General features: G+C 35.7%; 1 protein-coding gene across 1 annotated transcript; it reads right to left on the bottom strand.

Moving 5' to 3' along the window:
- Positions 1–8,931: 8,931 nt before the first annotated feature.
- Positions 8,932–20,315, bottom strand: LOC150100990 (U24-ctenitoxin-Pn1a-like). The gene is made up of 5 exons (XM_090402019.1): positions 20,294–20,315; positions 19,263–19,311; positions 12,478–12,508; positions 11,893–12,108; positions 8,932–9,144 (listed from the first exon to the last, which is right to left on the bottom strand). Exons 2-5 carry the CDS (start codon positions 19,281–19,283, stop codon positions 8,975–8,977), a joined length of 438 nt encoding a protein of 145 aa, XP_090258145.1. The 5' UTR covers positions 19,284–19,311; positions 20,294–20,315; the 3' UTR covers positions 8,932–8,974.
- Between the last annotated feature and the right edge of the window lie 3,509 nt (positions 20,316–23,824).

The following is a 23,824-nucleotide window of genomic DNA, read 5'->3' as shown; positions in this document are numbered from 1 at the left end:
TGTTTATATAATTTTCATATGTGCTGATGGTAAGATTGGTTTAGTGTGTTAACATTAAAAGTTAATTAACGTTAACTTTTAATTAATGGCGCTATTTGATTGCTATAAAAACTATAAAAAATTACCTCTAAATTTATAGGGTAAAACCGCAGAAATATTTCTGATAATTCGGCTATCGTATCAACTTAACGAGAAGATGATAATACGTAAGTGAAGATTCTTAACTTCGGTTAGTTTCCTGTCTAGCACATTTCTAAACTGTATGTGCTTCTTAACTTCGAAGTACTTTTCACGCATTATTTCATTCTAGATATCCTATCCCAATCGTCTACCAGAGAAAGAAGAAGCGACAAAAATATTAAAATGCACAACAGCGTCTACCCTTTTGCTCCCTCTATATTCCACATGCGGCGTATTGTTACTGTTGCTATAGTGATGTTTCTAATTGTAATTTACTAACACCAAACGCGCAACAGATTGCATTATAAGCTGTCAAAATATACGCGACGTATTTTATCTCGAAAGTGACGTTTTCTTTTAATCGCACAAGAAAAGCAAAAAATTATTCATGAGAATAAAGTACAGACAATCAAAGATTCTTCCAGGTCAAGGCTGTGAAAAGATGAAACAAGTTCTCGTATTCTATGAGGGAAAAGAGAAAAAAAAAAACCAGTATATCGCAATGTTTTAGTATTCTTGATATGATGAATCAAATACGGAACTCATAACTTTCAGGCACGTGTAGTGCATGGGCTGGAAAAAAAAGGACTATAGTTTTACAGAAATATTAAACATTTCTGTAAATATTCAATTCGGTAAAAAATTCTGTAAAAAAATTTAAATAAATAATAAAATTACAAAATTATTTAGTTCAGGTTTTTTGGGTAATATTTGACATTGCAGAACGGACTATTCTTTTAACACTTATTTCAATTGACATTTAAATGAATGTTAAAATAGTCCATTTTCTGCACATCTTATCCTGAATATATTATTATCTGTATGCTATTAATTCTGTAAATACCTCACTCATTTTCAAATTTTTATTATATTTATAACAAATACAATAAAATTTATAATATTACGTCTTCTTATAGTCTCACTTCGCTACCCAGGAATTTTATTATTATTATTATTATTGTTGCAAAAACCACTTGCTTTCTGTGCTCTCCATAGGAGTCCCCACCCAAGGAGGAAGTAGAGGGGATCAAGATGATGTTTTATGCAGAATAAAACGTAATTATAACGGAGTTCCGCTAACCGACCTTGTGAGGCCCATGATCCTTGCATAAATACACACGAAACAGAATAGAAACATTAGTTATAATTGACGGGTGTCTTCTATTCCTGGAACGCACCTACTTGCAAAACTAATAGTAGTAACATTCCTGACTACCTTATCTATTGCAGATGTTATCTGTACTACCAATTAGTAGTTAATCTCTACAAGAAACTCAAGGTTCTTCTGAAGGTTCACTACTAAATGAGAATCATCCAAGCACCATTCTGTAGTTTAGTGTAAACAAGAGATGAATCTTTTTCCTTCTCCACTGTAATAAAGTTCACAACGGCTCAATATCATGCCCTCCCTTACGTGGTATTTGAGCAGGGGATTCCCACACACCCAAACATTAAACTTGAGGTCCCCATTGCCTTGCAGGTACTCCTTCTGGTTCCCTTTATGGAACAAGGAGGTTAAAAAAATCGTGATGCAAGAGAGCTTATTCCCAGCACCATTCCATTCTCTACAAATGGGCGATGATCCACTTTTGTATCTACAGTGATCGATCTCGAAGTTCGGTATACTCGGAACCAGGGGCGACTCGTGCACTGCGCCACCCCCAATTTTTCTCGATATATAAATATATTTATTAATTTATTTATATTTGCTTGTGATATTTAATTTTATCATTAACAATCCTATATAATCCTCTTATTTTGTAAAAAAAAAAATAGTAAAAATCCATCTTGTAGCACTTAGGAGGGCGAAGGACGCTAGCGGCACTGTGTTTTCCACAGTGTCATATTGCTAGTATTTGCTACGCGCGCAAGCATATGCACTTCATAGTGAGATGCGAGCTATTAGCGTAATGCAGCACTGTCCGTCGCGCAGTTCCACGGTTGTTTATATGCAGTTTGCGCCAGTAGTAGAGTGTTCGTAGTGCTTATAGTGTTTACTCCGTCTCTTTAAATATTTGGACATTACAATTAAAGACATAACATTTGTTATAGTAATTTTGAATTATACTAAACTGTATAATTTTATCGATAATAAATATTTTTTCATGAACAAAACAAGAATATATTTTATTTTTAAGTAATTTTGAATTATGCCAAAGTGTATAATTTTATCGATAATGAACAATATTTTTTCATGTTTATTTTTTTTTAAATTTTTACTATAATTTGATATTTTATCCAAACACATATACACTGTACTTACAATGTGTATGTATATTTCGAAAGTGGCAGCACCCCCACGATTTTAAGCCACGAGCCGCCACTGCTCGGAACACCATTCATAAAATGTTGAAACTCTGGAGATATCTTTCCTAAAAAATAAATATAGGATTATGTAATATTATATATATATAATTCTTATATCGGGGATAAGTCAAGAGCACTTCAGCGTATAAATGTGATCACAACTAGACACGAAAATAAAATCAATTCCAGTTATGTTTGGGTAGTTTGCATAACAGAGGCAAGATCAGTTATGAATAGGCAAAATGGAAAAATAACTGAAGCTAATACTATCCACTTTAAAAATTAAAATGCACTATGTGCTATAAGAAATTTAAGGTTCTATTTTGAAATAATACTCTTTTTTTTTTTTTTTTTGAAGAATTTCTTCGTCGTTCTCCTCTTCCTCCTCCCCACCCTTCAGAAAAAATGTGTTTCGTAAACTGCAGTTCGAGAACGACAGATCTACGAGCGCCGAATTTACAACCGCAAAAAGACTGTCTAGTTAGTCATGCTTCATTGAAACAAATTAAGTACAAGTAGCAAGACATACACAGTTATAAGCCCTTTTTATACAAGGATAGTTTCGGATTCAAACATACTTTAAAAATTTAGTGATAGCACATTTTAGATATTGAACGAAAATAACTATTTTCAGTTAAGCAGTTGTTGAAGCAATACGGTATTTCCCCTTCATAAGTGTATTATGACAAATTCATTTTACGGAGTATCCCAAAATACTGTGTAGGGGGGGGGGGTAAAACATTAATATTGAAAAGCAAACAAATCAATTTCGTATATATTTCTTTTATGTTTAAAGAAACCCCTAGGTCAAAAGCTTGCTGTTAAAAACCCAGTTCTCTTATAAAATATTATTACTGGCAAAAAAACTAAACTGCATTACCTTTTTTTCACTTTTCATTCCACATTAGCATTTCTATATCCCGAACGAAACCTTGCTGATGAAACATCGTTAAATAGGAAAACGTGATCTTTAACAACAATCTTTATCACCACTTTACTAATTAATAAGGGCAACCTGTATGCAACCACATCCCGTTTAATTGTTCCTATCTGGTTCATTTAGCTAATATAATTACTAAGTTCATCGTCTTGCCACATTAACTATCGACAATGGAAGTTATCTTTTTTTATACACATATTTGAGAAACTTCGCGATTAACGGCATAACAAACGAACTCAAACACTAGGCTACAACACAACGAAATCAGAACTACTGAATGGCGAGAGTCAGCGCTACCTATGGACAATATAATAAATCACAGAGAAACCCAGATTTGTAACTATTTGGTAATCAAAAAGGAAGACATCGTTCTTGTAGTCGAAACAACGAAAAAAAAAAAAAAAAGAAAGAAAGAATAATCAATGATACAGCTTTCAAACTCACCACAGGTGACAACAATTTTCCTTTCCGAGTCTCATTGATTGTTATGGAGTTTTGCTAGTAGAAATCATCCTCCTCTGTTTAAAAAGGTTGGGATGCAATCTCAAAGCAGAAGTGTTTATTACTGAGAAAGAACGAATGAAGGAAGAATCGATGTAGTCGTAGCGAGAACAAGACAGAGGAAAATGAAAATTTTGTATTTGGATAGGACTACTCCAGTGTAGGTCTCTTTACCAGTTGATCATATTATTATTTTTTTTTTTAGCTTAAGAATGTTCTTGATGCTAAATTGAGCCTTGGTAGCTCAATTGGTATGGACGAGCCCTTTGGTTGGGAAGACCTAGCTATATTCTATCTATGTCGAGAAGAACTCTATCAGGTGTTTTCAATCAAATAGTGAGTTAGCCAGTCTCATACCGAGATGGAAGTTTTTCCCTTCCGGAAACTTTCGCAAACTGGCCCGTGAACACACAGATCCACAGATAGATTAGAGCATCACCATCTTATCTTTCTACTGCCCATTATGGATCTCACGTAGAGATCCATAATAGTCAATCTCCTGGATGGAGACGACACTTGACAATATAGGACAATGCTAAATTGCAATACACCACTTTTTATTTATATATTTTTTAATTAACAGTAGAATTTTAGGTAGGGATTTTAGTAGCCCTTTAAACTCACCATTCAACTTTTTCTCAATCCCAATTTTTACTATAATAGTGCTTTTCCTTATTATTAAAAAGATTAAGTTTGTGCATTTTGAGCTACATAACTTTTTGTACAAGAATCTATGACCGAAGATTTAATCATGGATGACCACCACCAGTCTTCACACATCTATTGTAACCCTTTATTTAAATTAATAATAGGAATGATCCACGGTACTTACGTACTTAAGGCCCACGACCTGCTAAGATTGGTCTTTGTAACATAAATTTAGAATTAAATAGTTTACTGTTATGCCTAAATATATATTCTTGTATGTAAATCTTTTATTCTCCTAGCAAGTTAGGTTGCGGGACGAAACACCTTACTTTCTGGAAGTAGAAAACCTCGCATCTGCATGAGACAGTGGAAAAGTCCTCAAAAAGATACCTAGTTGGGATTCGAACCTAGATCTTTCCTTCCAAAGGACTTCGTCGAAACCGACTAAGCTGTAGATACGATACTCTTCTTATCTAAATTAAATACAAGAATCCAGGAGTGACTTATGACAGATGACTCTTTCCTCTCCAGTATCTGAGTAACTCAATATGTTTTCGGATTCTCAATATGCTTTGCTGATCAAAAAACAGTATCTCGATCATAGATAATTAAAATCTGTTTACGGAGCCTTAACGTTATGGCGAAGGTCGAAATAAAAGTCTAATTAGATCGATATACGTGCTTGGGTTGCCATATTCTTGCTATTAAAGCTGTCCATTTTGAGTAGTTACTTCCTTCTACGCAGAACTTTGTTTAGTTAAGCTCACTAATAAAATTAAACTCGTCACTCTCTGTCGGTAATTCTTGGTAAGTTTTGAATGGTTAATTACAAAGTGTTGGCCTTTGTTTACTGCAGACATTAGGGATTACGAAGTAAATGGTGGCTTGCCTTCCTGATGGATCTTCGTTTCATTTCTTTTAAAATTTTTTTCCCGCAACTTTCAACTGCCTTTGGAAAATCATGATCCGAATGACTGAGTAGATGACGACAATTTTTCTATTATTTTGGTTGCAATGACATCAAGAAAATTATAAGCAATATTTTATAAGCACAACGCTTCTGATTTTTAGAACAAATCCACAAAACAAAAAAGGACAATAATTATGCTTGTTGTTTGGTTAATGAAAAAAAGCAAATTAGGTCGGTTATGAGGCGAAAATTAGGGATTAAATCAGTTAACACAAGTGTATGTGAATAAGCATGTGTGTGTTCTCTGGCTGGTTTGCTAATGTAAAGCTAAGTTCTTTTAGGGAGTAAAAATCCTTTTGCCTCTGTGTGAGGCCAGTGATCTTTATTGAAAAGTCTTAGAAAGGTTGTACTCGTTCTAGAAGGGGGTTCGTGGATCTTACCCAACAAGTATTATCGTTACAGACTAACTATGGCGGCTCACAGCCCTAATTGTAAGTTTGCAATAAATAATTGCAAATATTTATAATAAAACCAATTTATGTATAAATGTGTTAAAAATCTATTTGGGTGAAAAAACACAGTAATACGTATAGGTAAAATATGATAATTTTCATTTATCTCAGGCAATTCAATCCCTGAAAACTTGAATATTTTTTTTTTTCATTTTCATTCTCTGTGAATGTCTAGCTAGGATCTATTCGGAAAAAAAAAAGAAAAAAAATCATGTCTTCTCAGCTACTTAATGCATAAATATTTTCTGCATCTCACCGAAAGCATATTTATGGATTATTAAGTAACCCATAAATATGCTTTCTTTGGATTAGATTTGAATTATGTACGGGTTTTTTTTTTTTTCTATCTGAATCCATCATTGAAAATTAAACATATTGGACATGAATACTGTGGGTAAATACTCCGAAAGCCCTGCTCTAGAGACCAAACATGGACCTTTTTAAGCCCATTTCAGGTTTCCATATATTAGCGGGATGGTAATTTCACATCTGAAGATGAGATTCATCTCCCACCTAAAGATTAGAATCCAACCTCAGCAAGTGAAGAGGTGGAAAATAAGGATAAGTATCTCGTTATTACAGTCGGGTCTGCCGTTTTAATTGCTAGGAAGGAGTATTTATGTAAACTGATACATTTAGTAAATTATTTAGTGCTAATTCTGGATCATTATTTGGTTTCATAGTTCATATTACCGATAACGGATTAATAGAAATAAAAACAATATTTCTATTGTTTTTATAGGTTATAAAAACAATAGAAATAAGTAAAATGAAATGATTTCTTAAAAGTATTCCATTTCTCTTTTAGTGTCTAATGTAACATCACTGGAAGGATAATATCTCCTATTTCGAATCCATTAAGTAGGAATCAACCATTAGGTTCTGCAGCATTTATGATAAATAATAAGTGCAAATAGCATCGTGATTACAATTTTAGCACTTTAAAAGGGTTGCTTTTAATAATTACTGGCTGATTTTAATAATTACATTTGAATCAGCGTAGCCCAAACACCAACCTAATAGAAAATATTTGTTTCTTCATACAGTCGCATTTTCCATTGAAGCCAAAGTAAAGATGGATGTCCGCTATCATAATACTCCATTGCCTCTTGTCTTTCATCGAAAATTTGTTGTAAACATATAAAGCTGTAGTTCAAGGTCTTACATCTATCTATAACGATAAAAGAAAAAATAAGTGGGAGGGAGGAAAGACAATGTTAAGCGGTTATGAGTCTATAATTAAACTCTGCTTCTACCTTACCTAAATGGAATTCCCCCTTGTGATGCGATTTGCTGATAAGAGTTCTTCAGCTTTATCTCGACATATTTATTAGTCTCTAGCTTGCTAGAATATCAGTTGATCTTTAGGGTAATCTAACTTATGAACGTTTATTTTTTCTCCGAGCACGGAAAACATTAGAAATTATCCGTGCATTAGTCTTAACTCATAAGACTCCTACGGGGTCAAAATTTGGGAAAATCCCTAACAGACGGGGAGAATCATGGTAATTAAAAGGGAGGGAGGATAGAATGGGCAGTATCATGAAGAGTTTTTTTTCAAATAGATACAATGGTCAGTTGACTCTGAATTTTTCTTATACAGTATGCCCAATAAAGATGTCAAATAGAAAATAACATTTCTATGAGAAAGAGTTGAATGTCTAACTAAATGTGGTCTATTTTTGTTACGTATAAAAAACATATTCGTTTTATTTTCTGGTAGTATGATCTTGCAGAAATTTTAATGGACATAGTTAGTAGATTAACTATTTATTCCATATCTTATTTATGGTAGAATCACGAGATATTTTTACTCTTTGAGATGCTATCCCGTTCGAAGTATCCTTTACGATTTAATTCACAGGTCCCACCTTTCATAGATAAAGATTTGCACAACAGGAGCATCTGTTGCAATCTATCGCATGTCTAGTTTTATGTAAAAATAATTTGATTTGATCCAAATGGAATTTACAAATCATTAGTTGACTTGCGAATAGTGTGTCTGTTCTTATATCGAACGAAGATCATACACCTCAATCACTCTGTGGTTGAGGTGTATGATCTTCGTCACATTTTCATCCGTTTTACTCATTGATAAATGTCTCCAAATGGTACTTCACATTTGAAGTTGGAAACTAATGAAATATTTGAATTTTTCTCATCGCTTTATTTCCTAAAGCAAGCTTTATGATCACGCCCTTCTTAGTCGACTGCTTATATGGATTTACGGTCGAAGAAACTAAGGCTATGAAGCCAGTTCTTTATGTCTATTAATTGCGTATTTTCTTTGGGCCGATTTGTCTGTTTTGTGAGACTGATGTAATGTAAATTACACCACTCCCTTGAAATTCATTTTCATTCTGAATAAGTTTAATAAGTTTTCATTATGAATAACAACCATATCACATTCTTGGGATATTTTACGGTAACTATTAGTGCTTTTTTTTTCTTGAAGTCTTGGGGGACTCAAGCAGTAAGGGATACGGAAAAATCATTAATGTACGCTTTAAAAACCATATCTATAATCTCAGTTTTCATTGGAACTGAGCAACTATTTTTAAAGGCAAGTACCATCCAAACCGTGACACCATCTATTGGTGAAATAGCAAACTATCGTTTTGTAGTTCAATCTATTTAAAGATAAAAAAATGTAGGCTATCAGTTCAGAGATCTCAGTTACATTATAATGATAATTACATATTATAATTACGTTATAATTATATTAATAAGGAAATTGGAACGGTCAGTTCGTTAGTTAAGTGTGCATCTTTTTCTCATTATCCATAAATATCATATTGGGTATTACGGATTCCAGTATGCAAGCCATCCCTTTTTAACACTCAAAACGACAGACTGTAAAAATGTCATTAGAGGATGCAGTATTTGGTTCTTTTACAGACGAGAGACGAAATAAATACAACAGATACACACTCTTAATGTGATCAACATATCAGTTTATTTCCATTTTTGAGATTATTACCATCTATTGCATTCAACCGATGCACCATTTGCGGCTTCGGATGTTGGATTGCCATCCTTATCAGCACACCAGCAAGTGCCATTGGCGGGAGTAAATGAATCCCAGCACTGTTTGGCAGAGTAGTCACCGTTTGCATCGCAACGTGGAACAAATTCTCCCATGTAAACTAAAAATAAAAAAAAAAAAAAGGAATTGGTTTAAATCAGTAGGAATACAAAGCATGTTTAATAATTAATCAAATCTTATTAATAAGATTATTTTGATGTAAATCACCCGAAGATGACACAAATATTTTTTCTTTGAAAATAAAATCAGGAAATGACCTATGCAACTAGCGACTACACCACTAAAAACTGTCGAGGTTCTTTTCCATTTTAAGATTCCTTCTTATTCATTTCAGATCTATTCATAACAGGTTCAATTATCTGAAATGAATAACAGATGGTCATGAACATCGATCATCCAACTTGAAACTGGGACGAGAAGCGGTTCTGTTAAATGTGGCAGTGATGTAATAGTGTGTGGATATTTCTCCCAGTTTGAAATAGGGCTCTGAAAAAACTGAATCCCGAAATGAATGTGAAGTGGTTGTCGCATGTTTGTGTAGTTAGTTACCGAAAAACAGAAAATATGAATGAAGTGCTCTTCTATACATCAAGACTCAAAGATTTTACGTCTTACCTAACTTCATATTAAATATTTGATGTGAGAAGTTACAGCAGAGCATGTTGAACAAGAGCTTGCCAGTCTTGAAGCATGTAACAGTTTTCAGTTATGCCATCGTTTGAAGATTATCGGAATAGGGGTATTTATGAGATGATGATGATGGAATCATTCTTGTCAGCTCTAAAGATGGATTCATAGCTTATGCTTTAAAATGGTCGAGTGTGAGAGAGGAGATAGTTCCAACGTACAGATATCGGTAATTGGGCAATCCAGGTTGCGATAGCATCGAAGTAGGTTTTTACAGGGAAGTGTCCCAGGAAGGTAATGTTGAATGCCACTTTTCTATTGGACATACTATATTCCCATAGTACATACGATAAAACTATAGTATGCTATTTATGCGCGGTTTAGTATATACTATCTATAGGACTAAAATTTATAGTCCTATAGTACATGCAAAACCGTAGGTGAGCTAAAGATTTTTTCTATTTTTTAACTTAATTTATATTTTTTTTTTTGTATTTTTATTTTTTGTGTTTTTAAAATGTTTTACATTTTTATTTTTCACAGATGGAAATAAGCAGATCTTAAGGTTTCGAGGTAGGTGGTTTTCCCATACACAATCCAATGTGTGAGTTGTCACAGCCTTGTGTTACTGGTAACAGGCAAACGCTGAGTTGCATTAGATGGAGAAATTTTTTTAACAGAGGCAACATATTTGCATCTTTGTTTTTTTCCATATATGTTGAAGGTGATCTACTAATTGAGATATCTAAAGATAAGCTGGCTTTGAATAGGTTTTATGATATAAGGAAATTTAATTTCTTTGGTGTTTAACATTCATTTAGCTGCTTGCTTGGGTTAGCTAATGAGTACTCTGGGGAAATATCTGGTTTTGAATCCGTAGGTTAGGATTTGTACTTACTGATGGACGCATGTTTTCATGATTGGGATCATTTAGGAATTGATCGAATATACCGTTGTTTTGTTAGGATGGAGGTGCTATGACTCGAACTAGAGGTGATATCCATGACTAGTTGGTTTATGCCAAATTTTAACTGTGAACTGTTGTTTGTTTACTGTTATTATTACGTTTGGTAACTGATTGATATTTGATAACACACACACACACATACCAGGAGAAGCTGATCTGTGATTACTAAATGAATTCTTGCAACAGATTACCGAGTGTTAGTATTTATCTAACACTCGGTAACATATGAATATATCATACTACAAGGGATGTCGAAAATATGGGTTTAGGAAGTGAAGGAATGGTGTTGGTAAGTTCGGTGGAGCAGCGTCCATGGAAATACCTATAAAAAAGACAATGCAAAAACAGCGTTTATAGAAAATCGATTGGAGAAACTTAATAACTGAGTGAGTGTGTGGGAGGGGGGGAGATCATCTGTTAAGCAGCTAGCCCACTTTTGAGAACGACTAAGCATTCTGAGGGAGGCTTTGAGTCTAAGGTCGAGAGTATGAAGACAAAGTGGGTGGGAGCATAACTTTTAATAAAACTGGAGGGATATACTATTTCTAACTGAAGACTTCTTAGTGGCAGGATATTGAATATTTTTGATTTCCTTTTGGCAAAAGATCAGAGAAGGCACTGTACGTAATCCGTGCTATGGTGGGTGAGGATTTGCTCTGATCGGTTGAACAAGAGTTGCAAAAAAAAACATTCCAGGTTTTGGTCAGGGAATATCAAGCATGAAAAATGAAAAAGTCTCATTCGTTTTACGAAAGGCATCGTGCATGATGTAATTTGGAAAGTCGCAGTGAACTGTGCTTGTGGAGAATATCGCTTAAGGTTCGATAAAGAATATCCGATCGGATTTTGATGCATGTAAAGCGGTACTTGTCACTGTTGTTGTCACTCAGATGTTGGTAAAGTCGTTGTGGACGTATTTTTCTTTCAAGAAATTTTGTTGTTTTTTTAGGATTTCTGGCGTGCGTACTTTTGTTATATTGTTATATGCGGATTGAATTTTGATGAGATTTTTTTCAGCCCCAGAGTCACTAACTTGTTGTGTCATATTACATTGGTAGCGTAATATTGGGAAACCAACACAGCAAGGGCGGAAGTGAAGGATTATGGGCATCGCTTTCACACAGGGTGTGCCGAAACTCCAGTCCAAGCGTGGATTGGATGGTGTCCTCTGTATGTTAAATGCTATTACTCGGACTCGATTCTCTTCACACACACACACACATTACTGAACAATAAAAACACGTGGTAACTTACCCTTTGCTTTATGTCTTTTAAGATAACAGTCGCATCTCTTCAATTGAGTTGAATACGGTATCAAAATGTCACCTTCTTTTTCGTCCAAACATGTACATAAATTGCCCCTGCAGTGGTACGAAACGAAGTCACCATTTTCATCACATTCAAAATTGTGTCTGAAATTTTCATTCACATTCTCTTCGTCTTTTCGGCGCTTTTCGCATTTACTCATCTCTGAAAGAAAGATGGTATTAGATTGACACAATATAAATGATGTTTCATTCACTCGGAGTATAAAATTAAAAAGAAAGAAAGAAACATTTATTACTCCCATCATTTATCTCGACTGGGCAACTGTTTATCTAATATTTGAAATATTTCCAAGATTGAGGTAATGCTTAAATTTAAACAAATAAAACGCGATCAGGAAAATGAACGTAGCCATTTTAATACTGACGACGAAAAAAATTCACGAAAATTATACCTCTAGTTCACTCTCTCCACCCCACAGCACATGGTGCTTATGTTTGGGGAGGGAGAAAAATCCAGACAGAACTGGTTGGAAGTTTTTTAGATAAAATAATCAATTTAATCGATACTTACCTCGAGCGCAAACAGCAACCACCACTGCAACCTAAATGTTAAAGAAAATAAAGCAATCAAACCCTGCATTAAATTAACAAATTTAATGCATTAAAGTAATAAAATTAATAAAAATTAATTAATAAAAAATACGAGCATTCTAAAAAAAATAATTTTTTTAATAAGAAAATGCTATTTATAATTACGAAGCAACAGTTTTAGACGATATTTTAGTTCGTTTTGAAGGATGCTACTGAAATAGATTTATTTTTTTTTAGTGATAGTTTCCATTTGTTTTCCGTGCCATTTTCTACACGGAACTTTCTTCACGCTTCCTAAGTCAGCTCATCATCTAAAGACATTGATAAACATCTATGCTTACAGTAGGGTTTGAATCCACATCCAGTTGGTTTGAATGTTATCGACTCGAAGAATAAGGCCTTTCTCTAAATAAGAATTTGTAAAGAAAAAGCGAAATATAACGTGGATATTAAATCCAATATCATTTCAAAGCCAAATACAGAAACTATAAAAGTTTATAATTTTGCATCGCCGAAATGAAGCCTTTTAGCTCTTTGTTTTAGTAAATACTTTTACTCTCCGACCGAGAGTTCGCTTATGGAAAATACACCTCTCCGACGCTTCGAGTTTGAGTTTTTTTGCTCTCTTAGGGTGCTTCCGGAATTTTACTCCGGTTAAGGGGGGGGGGGGGATTAGATTTCGGGGAATTTGCCTGAGAGCTTTTTGAGTCTCTGGGGTAAGTGCTTTCTGGAGTGATCTGTATGGGGCCGTGTCGGTGGGTGCTTTTCCTTGGAATATGAGCGGTTCTGCTCAGTGATGGGGTGAGCCTGTCACTGAGTGGAACCAACGCTGAGTTGGACGATCTTTCGGTCACTCGTTTTGAATGGTCTGGGGGATCGCCTAATTTATAGAGAGAGAGAGAGAGAGAGAGAGAGACCTTTACTTAAACACTGTTTCTGACGAAAACCATTGAATTTGGAACAGCTCTCAGACTAGTGAAACCTTATCAAAAAGGACCAATAGGATGCAAACATACGGACGTCTGGGCAGCGTTCGTCGTCACCTATAACGTCCGACTAGGGCGACTCGTAGTATGGCGGCGGTGTATCTCCGCAAGCTCTCTGGTCAATTTTTCGCACGAAACTTTTATAGTTTCTGTACTTGGCTTTGAAATGATGTTAAATTTAATATCCACTTAATTTGTATAATTTTGCATCGCAGAAATGAAGCCTTTTGGCTCTTTATTTTAGAAATATAACGTGTCCACCACTACGTGGTATTTTTAAAGATAATGTTAATCAAGAATCAGATCCATTAGTTATATTGCACAAGTCTGGCAATACAAGAAATCATTTAGTTATAATCCAGATCAGACCAGAAAAAAAAAACTGGACTTCAGCAACCAAGTGATTTGATGAGCTGATTTGGCCACTTTTGCAATGTGTCCCCTAAATTTCAATTCCTTATCCACCAACACTCCTAAATCTCGTGCCTCATCAATTTCCTGGAGCACGGTTCCACCAATGCAGTAAACTGCCTCCCATCTTTTCACCCCAAAATGCATAACCTTACATTTTGCCACATTAAATTGACATCCATTCTCCCTAGCCCAGACCTCCAATCTATCCAAATCATCCTGCAAAATTTTGACGTCATCTGCATTCACTATTGCCCTACCCAACTTCGCATCATCCGCAAACAAATGAACTGTTCCTCTCAGATCCTTTCCTATATCATTTATGAACAAATTAAACAGCAGTGGTCCAAGAACAGATCCTTGTGGCACACCACTAGTCACAGGCCGTCTTGTGGACTCTACTCCTGAGTAAACCACTCTCTGATATCTCTCCATCAACCACCCTCCTATCCATCTCACCAACCCTATGTCCATTCCCATATGCTGCAATTTACTGATTAGAATTCCATGTGGTATCTTGTCAAAGGCCTTAGCAAGGTCCAGTAGAATCACTGTAAACCCATTACCCTTAACCAGTTCAGCCGTCACTGTGTTATAATACGTGAGCAAGTTACTGAGGCATGACCTTCCCCTCACAAAACCATGCCGTCCCCGATACAGTATCCCATTTTCTTCTATCCAATCTTGTATTTTCCTCTTGACTATTTTCTCTAAGACCTTGATAATGATTCCTGTTATGCTGATTTGCCGGTAATTTTCAACAGCAGCCTTGGAACCACCTTTGTGCAGTGGAACTATTTTCCCCTCTTTCCACCCCCTTGGAACTGACCCAGTCCTGAGGCTCAAATTAAACAAAATGGTGAAGGGCACTGACAATTCTTTGGCCGCTTCACTTACGACACGAGCTGGTATACCATCCAATCCCACAGATGTATTGACATTGAGGTTCTGTAATAGACTAGTTACTTCTACTTCATTCATCACAATTCCAGTATAAGCTGTTGGTTCTTCCATTCCTGCAAAGTCACCACCTGGATGATATACTCTTGCAAAGTGCTCGCTCAGTAATTCTACAATATCGACTGATTCGGTTACCTCCCTACCCTCAGCATTTTTTAAGATCATTCTACCATGAGCATTTTTCCTTTTACTTGCAACATATTGAAAAAACTGTTTGGGATTCTCTTTAGCCTGCGTGGCCAATTTCCTTTCGTAATCTGCTTTTGCTTTTCTTACCACCCTTGTTACCATCCTGGCCTGAGCTTTATACTGTTCCTGCGCCTGATGGTCACCCTTCTCCTTAAATTCCCTCCACAATTGTTTCTTTTTTTGCAGCTCAAGCTTAATAGTGTTATTCATCCATTTAACCCCTACTTAATTTATTATTCGGACTCTTGGTATACAGTAAACCATTGCCTCCTGCAAACAGTTCTTAACCACCTTCCATGCACTATCAACATCCAGCCCTTGCAGTTTTACATGCTATGGCATTGAGCCAAGCACACACCTAAGCTTGTCATACTTACCAGTCCGGTAATTCCACATGCACCCTGTCTTAATTGTAAATTCGACTCCTTTAGCCACCTCCCAAGTCATGACCTTATGGTCACTCTCACCAATTGGTGGCAACATGGTCATGTTCGTTACAGCCACATTCTCGGTTGCAATTACTAGGTCCAGCACTCTCTTCCCCCTGGTATTTTCCAATACATGTTGCCGTAGATAGTTGTCCCTTAATAACCGCATAAAATCCAATTCCTTCCTCCCATGTGCCCTCTCCTCTTTCCAGTCAATGTTACCATAATTGAAATCACCAATAATAATTACCCTCCTTCCATTCATTTCTTCTATTTGCTTATGCATACTATCCCCACCATCCACTCCATCACCCGGTCTATAGCAGCACCCAATTGTATATTTTGTTCTGCTAGATTCTATCTCACACCAAACAGCCTCAAATGTGCTTTTTTCCCCATCATGCAGTTCAACTTCTATACTCCTTGGCTGAAGCTCATCAGCTATCATCAATAACACTCCTCCCCCCTTTTTATTCACCCTGTCACTCCTGAACACGCTTTATACCCGTCGCATTCAATCCCACTAGCTTTATCATCTTCTGTCAGCCATGTTTCACTAATACCGACAACCTGTGGCCTGGAAGTACCAACCATGGCCAAAAACTCTTCATTCTTGTTCCTAATACTCCTGGCATTAGTGTACATGAATCGCAGAAGCCCATTTGTCCCATCCCTACTTTGATGCCTTATACTAACTATCCCATTCTGATTTGTTGTCCGTCGTACTCGCTCGGGCATAATATACTCATTCATACACTTAACTTCCCCCCTAAAGTCTGCATATCTACTCCCCCCCCTTAATAAATCTAGTTTCCCTGAGTCTGTACATCCACTTCCACATCATTCATCAACACTCTTTCAAGTCTCTGTACACCAATTCCATTCAAATGCAACCCATCCATCTTATATAAGTCCTTTCGCCCATCGAACTCATTCCACACATCCACAAATTCCACTCCACTCTCCATGCATAACCCACGCATAAAGTCATTGGCAAATCATTCGTTCCTGCCACGATTATCATCTCTTTCACCCTCTGTTTTTGCAGTCGAATAGATTCGCTGACGTCCTTTATGTTGGCACCCGGCTGCTACGACTTCGTTAAACTCTGAATTATTACGCCTCTTAATAGCGAATCCCCATACAGCACTCGCTCCTTCATTTTATTGACGTTTACGTACATTCTATTTTTTGCCGTCACAGACTTCCGCCGGTTATTTGTCGGTACGTTCAACACACATTTTTGCATACGCTCCAGTTGTCGTTTGGCTCTGTGTATCGCACCATTCAAATGGGCAATTTCGCTACTCGCATTTTCACCATTTTCATTATCGATCAAATCATCCATTCTTTCTGTGTTTCTACCTTCATTTACATTTTCGGCGACGCTCTCACACCTATCTGGCACTACCACGCAATTCTCTAGCACACCGCCATTTTCTACATTCTGACTATCGTTAACGATATCACTCTCGACACACGAAACACGCTTGAAGTCCTCATTCTCTTTACACTTTTTACACATATTAACTCCACTATCACTTTCTAACCAGACTCCCACCGCTCTTCGCAAGGCATACATCTCACAGACAGCACATTGCATAAATTCGTTTACATCAAAACTCTTAAACAAACATGGCGACCTGGCCGCCATTTTTTTTCTTTATCGGTGCCATGTGTACGCTATCTTTTCTTAAAAATAATAATTAAAATAACAGAAAACACGCAAAAATTATAGCCAATTATAGCCAGTTAATAGCGCTACCAAATACTATGGTGTTTCTTGTGATTTGACTTCGATCCATGAGTTGTGACATATTGAGTCTGACTCCTTTGAATTCTTTGTAGCATGTCACTGCGTGCACACGACAGCTCTTGTCACGTTGATCAGTCCATAAATGTGTTATTTTAAGACACCAATCATCAAGTTTTAAAGGATATGTGACCCAAAGTCCCTAGATTCTGGATACAGTTTTATTTTTAAACATATTAGAATTGCTGCAGTCGTAATAGCTGAGTGGAGGTGACCCCTACTAATTAAATTCTGCTTCTTTGCATTTAGTTTTGGGGAAGAAACCCCACCATTTTCGCATGAGACTAGCTTACTCAATTGGAAAACTCTTATAAAGATTTAATAAGGTTCAGTGATATGTATGTAGACAATGCTATCAAAAGAATAAGCATTTTCTGATTGGGAGGACCTAGGACGATGAAATCATCACCCCACTTTCTGGAGACCTGAAATGACTTGAAAAAAGTTCCGTGTTTGGATTTCAGAACAGTTTCCTGATCCTGATTTTCCCCGCACTGCTAATAATAGTACACTATAGACTCAAGAGTCTTTCGTTGGTAGGATTTGAATATTAAAAACAAACAAACAAAAAAAAAAAAAAAACTTCTGCAATACTCGTTCGGTATGCTCAACATAAGACGTAGGGACAAGTTCGAAACACCCCGCAGAGGATACCGCAAAAATTGAAAAACATTCACAAATAAAGGCAATAAACTTTTAAAAGCATTTGAATCAAGGAACTGTGTTTCGTAACCTACAAGAATCATCAATAATTTGGGTTAACATCTTATTGCACATTGGATGTTATAACATCTTATAACATCCAATGTGCATCGGAATTTTATTGTATAATGCTATTTCCTTTCAACCTTCTTTAGTGTTGCGCTGTTCTTTGAGGAACACATTGGAATTCCTGCTATCACAGACAGTGATTTAATCCGTACAAGAACGAATAACTATTCAGGACATTTTGTTTATACAAAATGGTGCAAGATTTCCAGAAACGGTTTTCTGATTCCAATAGCTTGTTTAAATTTCTGTGGTGGTTTGCGTAAGGACGCTTTGGTGTAATCACGTTTAGTGCAACTAAATAAAGATGCTGTTAGAAGACATACTGGAGTTCTTTCAAAGCATTACCCGGTTTTAGTGTTCGATATTACATTACAGTTGTATCTCAGATTCCCAAATTAAACCTAGAACGTCTCGATGACCAATTTAGTATTCATTAACAAGCGAATTATTAAAACAATTAATAATCGAATTTCATAAAATAAAATATTTCCTGAAATTAAGCAATGAAACATTTAAAAAAAATAAAGAGGCAATTTATTTTTCGCTCTTTCCCGCGGCAACATATCTGAATTCATTTCGTACAAGATTGAAAAAAAGAGCTGATATTTCTAAGCACAATTTTTTTTTTTTCAAATTAAAATAAATATAATTAAGTATAATCCGTCTATGCTCAGTCTAGCGATAGACACGAAGAACCTTCATAACAGCTTTTCAATTAAAAGGTAGGTTAGTCATCTTACGGCGTGGTTTTTCTCTCCCTCTAACTTTCTGGTTTTTCTCCCCCCCCCCCGGCACACACACTACGAGAAAAAAGTTATCATATATTGAGCGCAGAACGGTGTTTCGAAATAACAAAACGGCACTGTTATCACATGGATATTATATATTTTTTCGGACTTCTCTAAACTGAATAATCCTAACTTGTCAGCAGCAGTGTTATGTTGAAAACAGAACCCAACGAAGATATTTCCATGCTGAAGCAACTATTCATAATTTGTCTTCTTGACTACCAATTCCATTAATCTCCATGCTTGTTTATTATTATTATTATTATTATTATTATTATTATTATTATTATTATTATACTGCGACACCTATTCTGGAAGCAAAATGCCTCGCTCGCCGCGAGCGACTGCTACAGCTATCTGCTGAAATATTGATGTCCGTTTTACTCATGAGTTACAAATATTGAATTTCCTATACTTACGAGAACAATGACAGCCTTCATGGTGAATTAATTCCCTCTTGATAGGTACCTAAAAAAAAAAATTAAATTAAAAACATCATTCCAATCCCGCTGTACAGCTTTAAGTTCAAGTAGAGTTACTACAATTAATAGGAAATGAATTCCGAAATACGTGACACACACACACACACACATACACACACAATAGAACACTACATCAAGTTCACTCTCTTAATAATAATAAAAAAACTTAAAAAAAAAAAACTGGTTCCATTTTGGGTTCGATTGTAATAATCGAAATGAGTTTGAAATTATAGCAAGCAACTAAGGATATGAATCCAATCTACCCTATTGCATTTATTAATTGCTATATAAAGATTTTCCGAAATATCTTATAAAGATATTTCGCAATAAATCGTTCCAACCGAAGGGCAAATGTCGCGAAGACATCTCAACAGCAATATGGAGGTGCTACATTTGGATACTCAAGAGCTATGAAGACAATAAATATTTATCGACCTTCGCTGTTTCTATGGATTTTCCAACTTATGATGATCATGAGTTCGAGAATAAAAGAAAAATGGCAAAACTACTAAAATAAAATAAAAAAAATCCTAAAAATAAATAATAAAATTAATAAGTTGATTTTTCTGAATTGCATAGTTAAAAAAAAAAAGGTATTTTGTGCGCGCGCGCATTTTTTTAACCATACAACTCCGAAAAATCAATCGTAGAACTTACACTATTTCATAGAATAATACGAGTTAAGATTGAGGAAAACAGCACGATGCGGTGGCAGTTGTCTGCCCCACTCTCGAGCCCGAAGCCTTTAAATCATTAATAGTCATGAATTTGACCACTGGTAATTACAAAGGGTGGAGCCGGCTGCTACAGTTGTCCGAAAGTTATGTAATAGAAGGGGTTAGCGGATTATTTATACATAATACTATACTAATAATTATATCGTCGACTAACACCAACAATCCTTTTCTCTGAATAATGTAGATTTTCAATTAAAACAAACACACAGAAAATGTAAAATGGTTGCTTACCAATAATCGGATAACCAAAGATCGGATAACCTTGGAGAAGAAACTTTTGTATTTATAGAATCCACCTCCTGGCCTATCTTGTCTAAATTATACAGTTCGTTATCTGTTATCACAGCTTCTTGGGATCCACGCAAATGTTTGATGCCGCATTGTCTATTATCTGTTTACAATAAAATATTATTTTTTTAACCAGATGGATCTTATTTCATGAGACAAGTTTACTGGTAATTTTCCACATTTCATATGAAGTAATTGATTATATGACCATGAACCTGCTTGATCCATCTATACCTACATATATTATACTTTTTGTAATAATTCTTTCTCTCTATTGAATATATACTGAACAGCATACAAGATCTTTGTTCGTTATCCCCCGTCAATGATTTCTAACAGTTGCACATTTTTTCGAGGGGAGAAGGGAGAGGACACGATGCTTGTAAATCATTTGTATCCATCTGGAAGTGAAATTTTACTTTTAAACAGAAAAAATTAGCAAAAACGTCTTTTTAAAGGAGTGAATAAATCTCTATGGACTATAAAAACATGTTGCTGTTGTGCGAAATTTTGAAAAGTTCTGATAGAGCAGTTTTCGGAGTTTGGCAAGGTTTATGTATAAAACAATCGCAGAAAATATTTATAGTGTTTACCATTTATACACTATGCTAAAAAAGTTATGCGAAAGAATCTATCGCATTTTTTCTTGAATACTGACAACTCTGCTGTCAGTAGCACAGTAAGGTATTTTGAAAGGGCTTGTAATACTCCAGTTACTATACTTTTGTAAAATACTACAAGTTGGAGTGCGAATTTAATTTAAGTTACGCAACTACCAGCAGTATTACCATAGTCTGCCATATTAGTCATCGTCAGTTCGAGGGATGGCAATCAGAACATTCCACATCAACTGTGGTGTCATGTAAAGATAAAAACTCAATGCCGTAAAGAAATCTAAGGGGGAAAAAAAAGACAAGTAAACACCTAAACTGGCTGAAGGGAAGAATGTTGAAAAGTGTTATAACCCAGCATTAAGTTCTGGTTGTCAACTATATAGCCTCCATTTCAAAAGAGTTGTTGCATACGTGCCGAACATCATCCCCCAAATAATGTTCGAGTACGACTTGAGTGGTGCAGAAGTCACTTTGATTGGATAATAGACTTTTGGAAACCTGTAATACGAAGTGAATAATCACAGTAAGCGACTAATCACCTTTAAATCATGCAGTTGTTTAGTATGGGAGAGGTAGAAGAATGTTACTTATCAGTGTATTATCCTTTTGTTAAGTGTGATGATGTGAAAATGCTTCTCTTGGTTTGAACTAAGTTTATTGCCTAGAAAAATTAAACTAAAGGTCATATTTACATTATTGTGGATGATTTTTCATAGCCTTTTGAAATGATTCAGCTAAGTATTGCTATAAGAATGCACCATGATATATTGTGCAAGGTCTGTATCAATGTGGTTTGAGAAAACTGGAGTAACGGATTACTCTGGCTAGCATGAAGTCGCGATCGAAACTCTACAGGATACCTGTGAGAACAGTTAGTTAGTTGGAGAGATAGATAGATAGAGAATGGTCAATATATCTAATTTTACTACTGGCACTGACTACCATTTTGGTGGAGCAATGGGCTAAGATACTCTCATGGTTATTTATCTATTTAGAAGAAAGTCAGCCCAAGAGAGTGGAATTCTGTAAAACTTTTGCAACATTGTCCATATTTCGAAAACGAATGGAACAGTACAGCACAGCAAAAACCACTGTCTAAAAGAGTCATTAACAGCAGAAAACAACTGAAGATTTTGACAGCAATATTATAAGTAGAACCTGTGTAGCTCAGTGGATGTGGCGTTTGCATACCACGGCGCTTGGCCGCACGAAGGAAGACTTGGTTTCGAATCTAGTCGGCGACTAGAGGAAATTTTTCTAAGCCATTTTTTCGACCGGTTCCCGAGTTAGTCGATCTCTGGAACGGGCAAACGGGTTTTTCCTCCCGGAAACTCGGGTTTTTCGTCCCGTAAACTCAGGAAAATCGACCGTAGAACCCACATTATTTCAGACATTAAATATATTGTGTTAGGGTTAGGGACCACGAGATGGCGGCACATTTGAGCCGTCTCTCTTCACTGTGTACCGCTTAATTAGTGATAGCCTTGGGCCATCTTTCTCTGATTGGTACCAGTGGATATTAAACTGCCCACTCAGTCTCCAAAAGTTAGATAGGGCTAAATGGCCTCGCCTACTCCCGTATACGGGAATAAAAAGGCGTTAGCTGATTTTTTTTATGATAAGATGTTTGTTTAGTTCCAAGTTCTGAATGATTTCCTTGCTCATTAGAGTTAAAACAACTAAGTTTGTATAGAGGGACCTTACTTGCCCAATCTCGTTCACTTCATGATGGAAGAAGAGCATTAGACTTCAAGAAGGACTTCATCGCACTCTGGACTATTAATCTGGTTTTTTAAATAGAGACAGGAGTTTTCTGTCTCCCCCGCCTCTCGTTGCAAACAGATGAGCAAGTCAGAAAATCTTATAGTTGATAGATAATGATAGTGCCTGTAAAACAGTCACAGCAAGACATTTTTGAGTCTACTTTTAATTAGACGGATAGCTCTTGAGAGAGAAACTATAAATCTGTGTGTAAAACTCGATTCTGTTATATTATATAAACCGCTAACTTTAAAAACGAAGTTTCGTCCCGCTCCAGATAAAATTCCAAGTTTATAAAATACATGAATATTTATGAAATACTTAAATATAAGATCTGATTTGCAAGAGTAGAGTTTGAAATCTAAAATAAAAACAACTGTATTTAAACCAAATTCTATTCAAATAATAAAATCTAAATAAAAAGAAAACTAAACAAGTCGACCTTTTTGAATTTTGTTACTAAACATCTGTTCGATCTTAGAGTCCATTCTCTCTCTCTCTCTGTGTGTCTCTCTCTCTGCTCTTTGAACCTGTTAGGCAAGGCACTTATTACTCGACCCGAGGGTGGGGGGTAACTCGATCTAACCTCTCCATCCTCTCATAGAATGATTTTATGTCTATGACTAAGAGAGGGGAAAGTTCCCACGTGAAAATGCACGTTAATCACGATAGTGATTAATGAAAATAGCGCGAGGTGTCACTAATTACAAGGGTTAACCCACGTATCCTTTTCGGAACAGCAAACCTGAAAACTTAAAACAAAAACCGGTATTAAAAACATATGAGTTCGGAGAATTCTTTACGAACATTAAAAAAAAAAAAGCTACTAAGAGGACTCGTGAAATAATGTTTATACAATTTATTAGCATCATCTTGATTACGAATCCCTAGGATATGTGAATCGAAGCGATCCTTTTTTATCTTCTCTTTAGCATGGGCCTTATAACCCGACTTCACATAAATTGCATTAAATCATGATAGAGCGGTTAATCTTAGCTGTATAGTCTTCTTTCTCTGTGTTTATTAAATGTGTATTAAGTATCAAGTATTTGTATTCCATATACATAAAAATCTTATTAGTACTGTATTTACATATGAA

The sequence above is a fragment of the Typopeltis vanoorti genome, chromosome 12 (assembly GCF_054136105.1).
Source record: "Typopeltis vanoorti isolate ZY-2024b chromosome 12, IOZ_Tvanoo_1.0, whole genome shotgun sequence".
Taxonomy (NCBI): Eukaryota; Metazoa; Arthropoda; class Arachnida; order Uropygi; family Thelyphonidae; genus Typopeltis; species Typopeltis vanoorti.
The sequence above is the reverse complement of the archived record's forward strand: the minus strand, read 5'-3'. Positions and strand labels throughout refer to the sequence as shown.

Bases quoted from the DNA above. Each gene is read 5' to 3' on its own strand.
- LOC150100990 (XM_090402019.1), bottom strand. From the start codon at position 19,283: ATGAAGGCTGTCATTGTTCTC. The intron at 12,109-12,477 runs GTAAGTATCGAT...TCTTTCTTTCAG, and splicing joins GGTTGCTGTTTGCGCTCGAG to AGATGAGTAAATGCGAAAAG. The intron at 9,145-11,892 runs GTAAGTTACCAC...TTTTATTTTTAG, and splicing joins TAAAAGACATAAAGCAAAGG to TTTACATGGGAGAATTTGTT.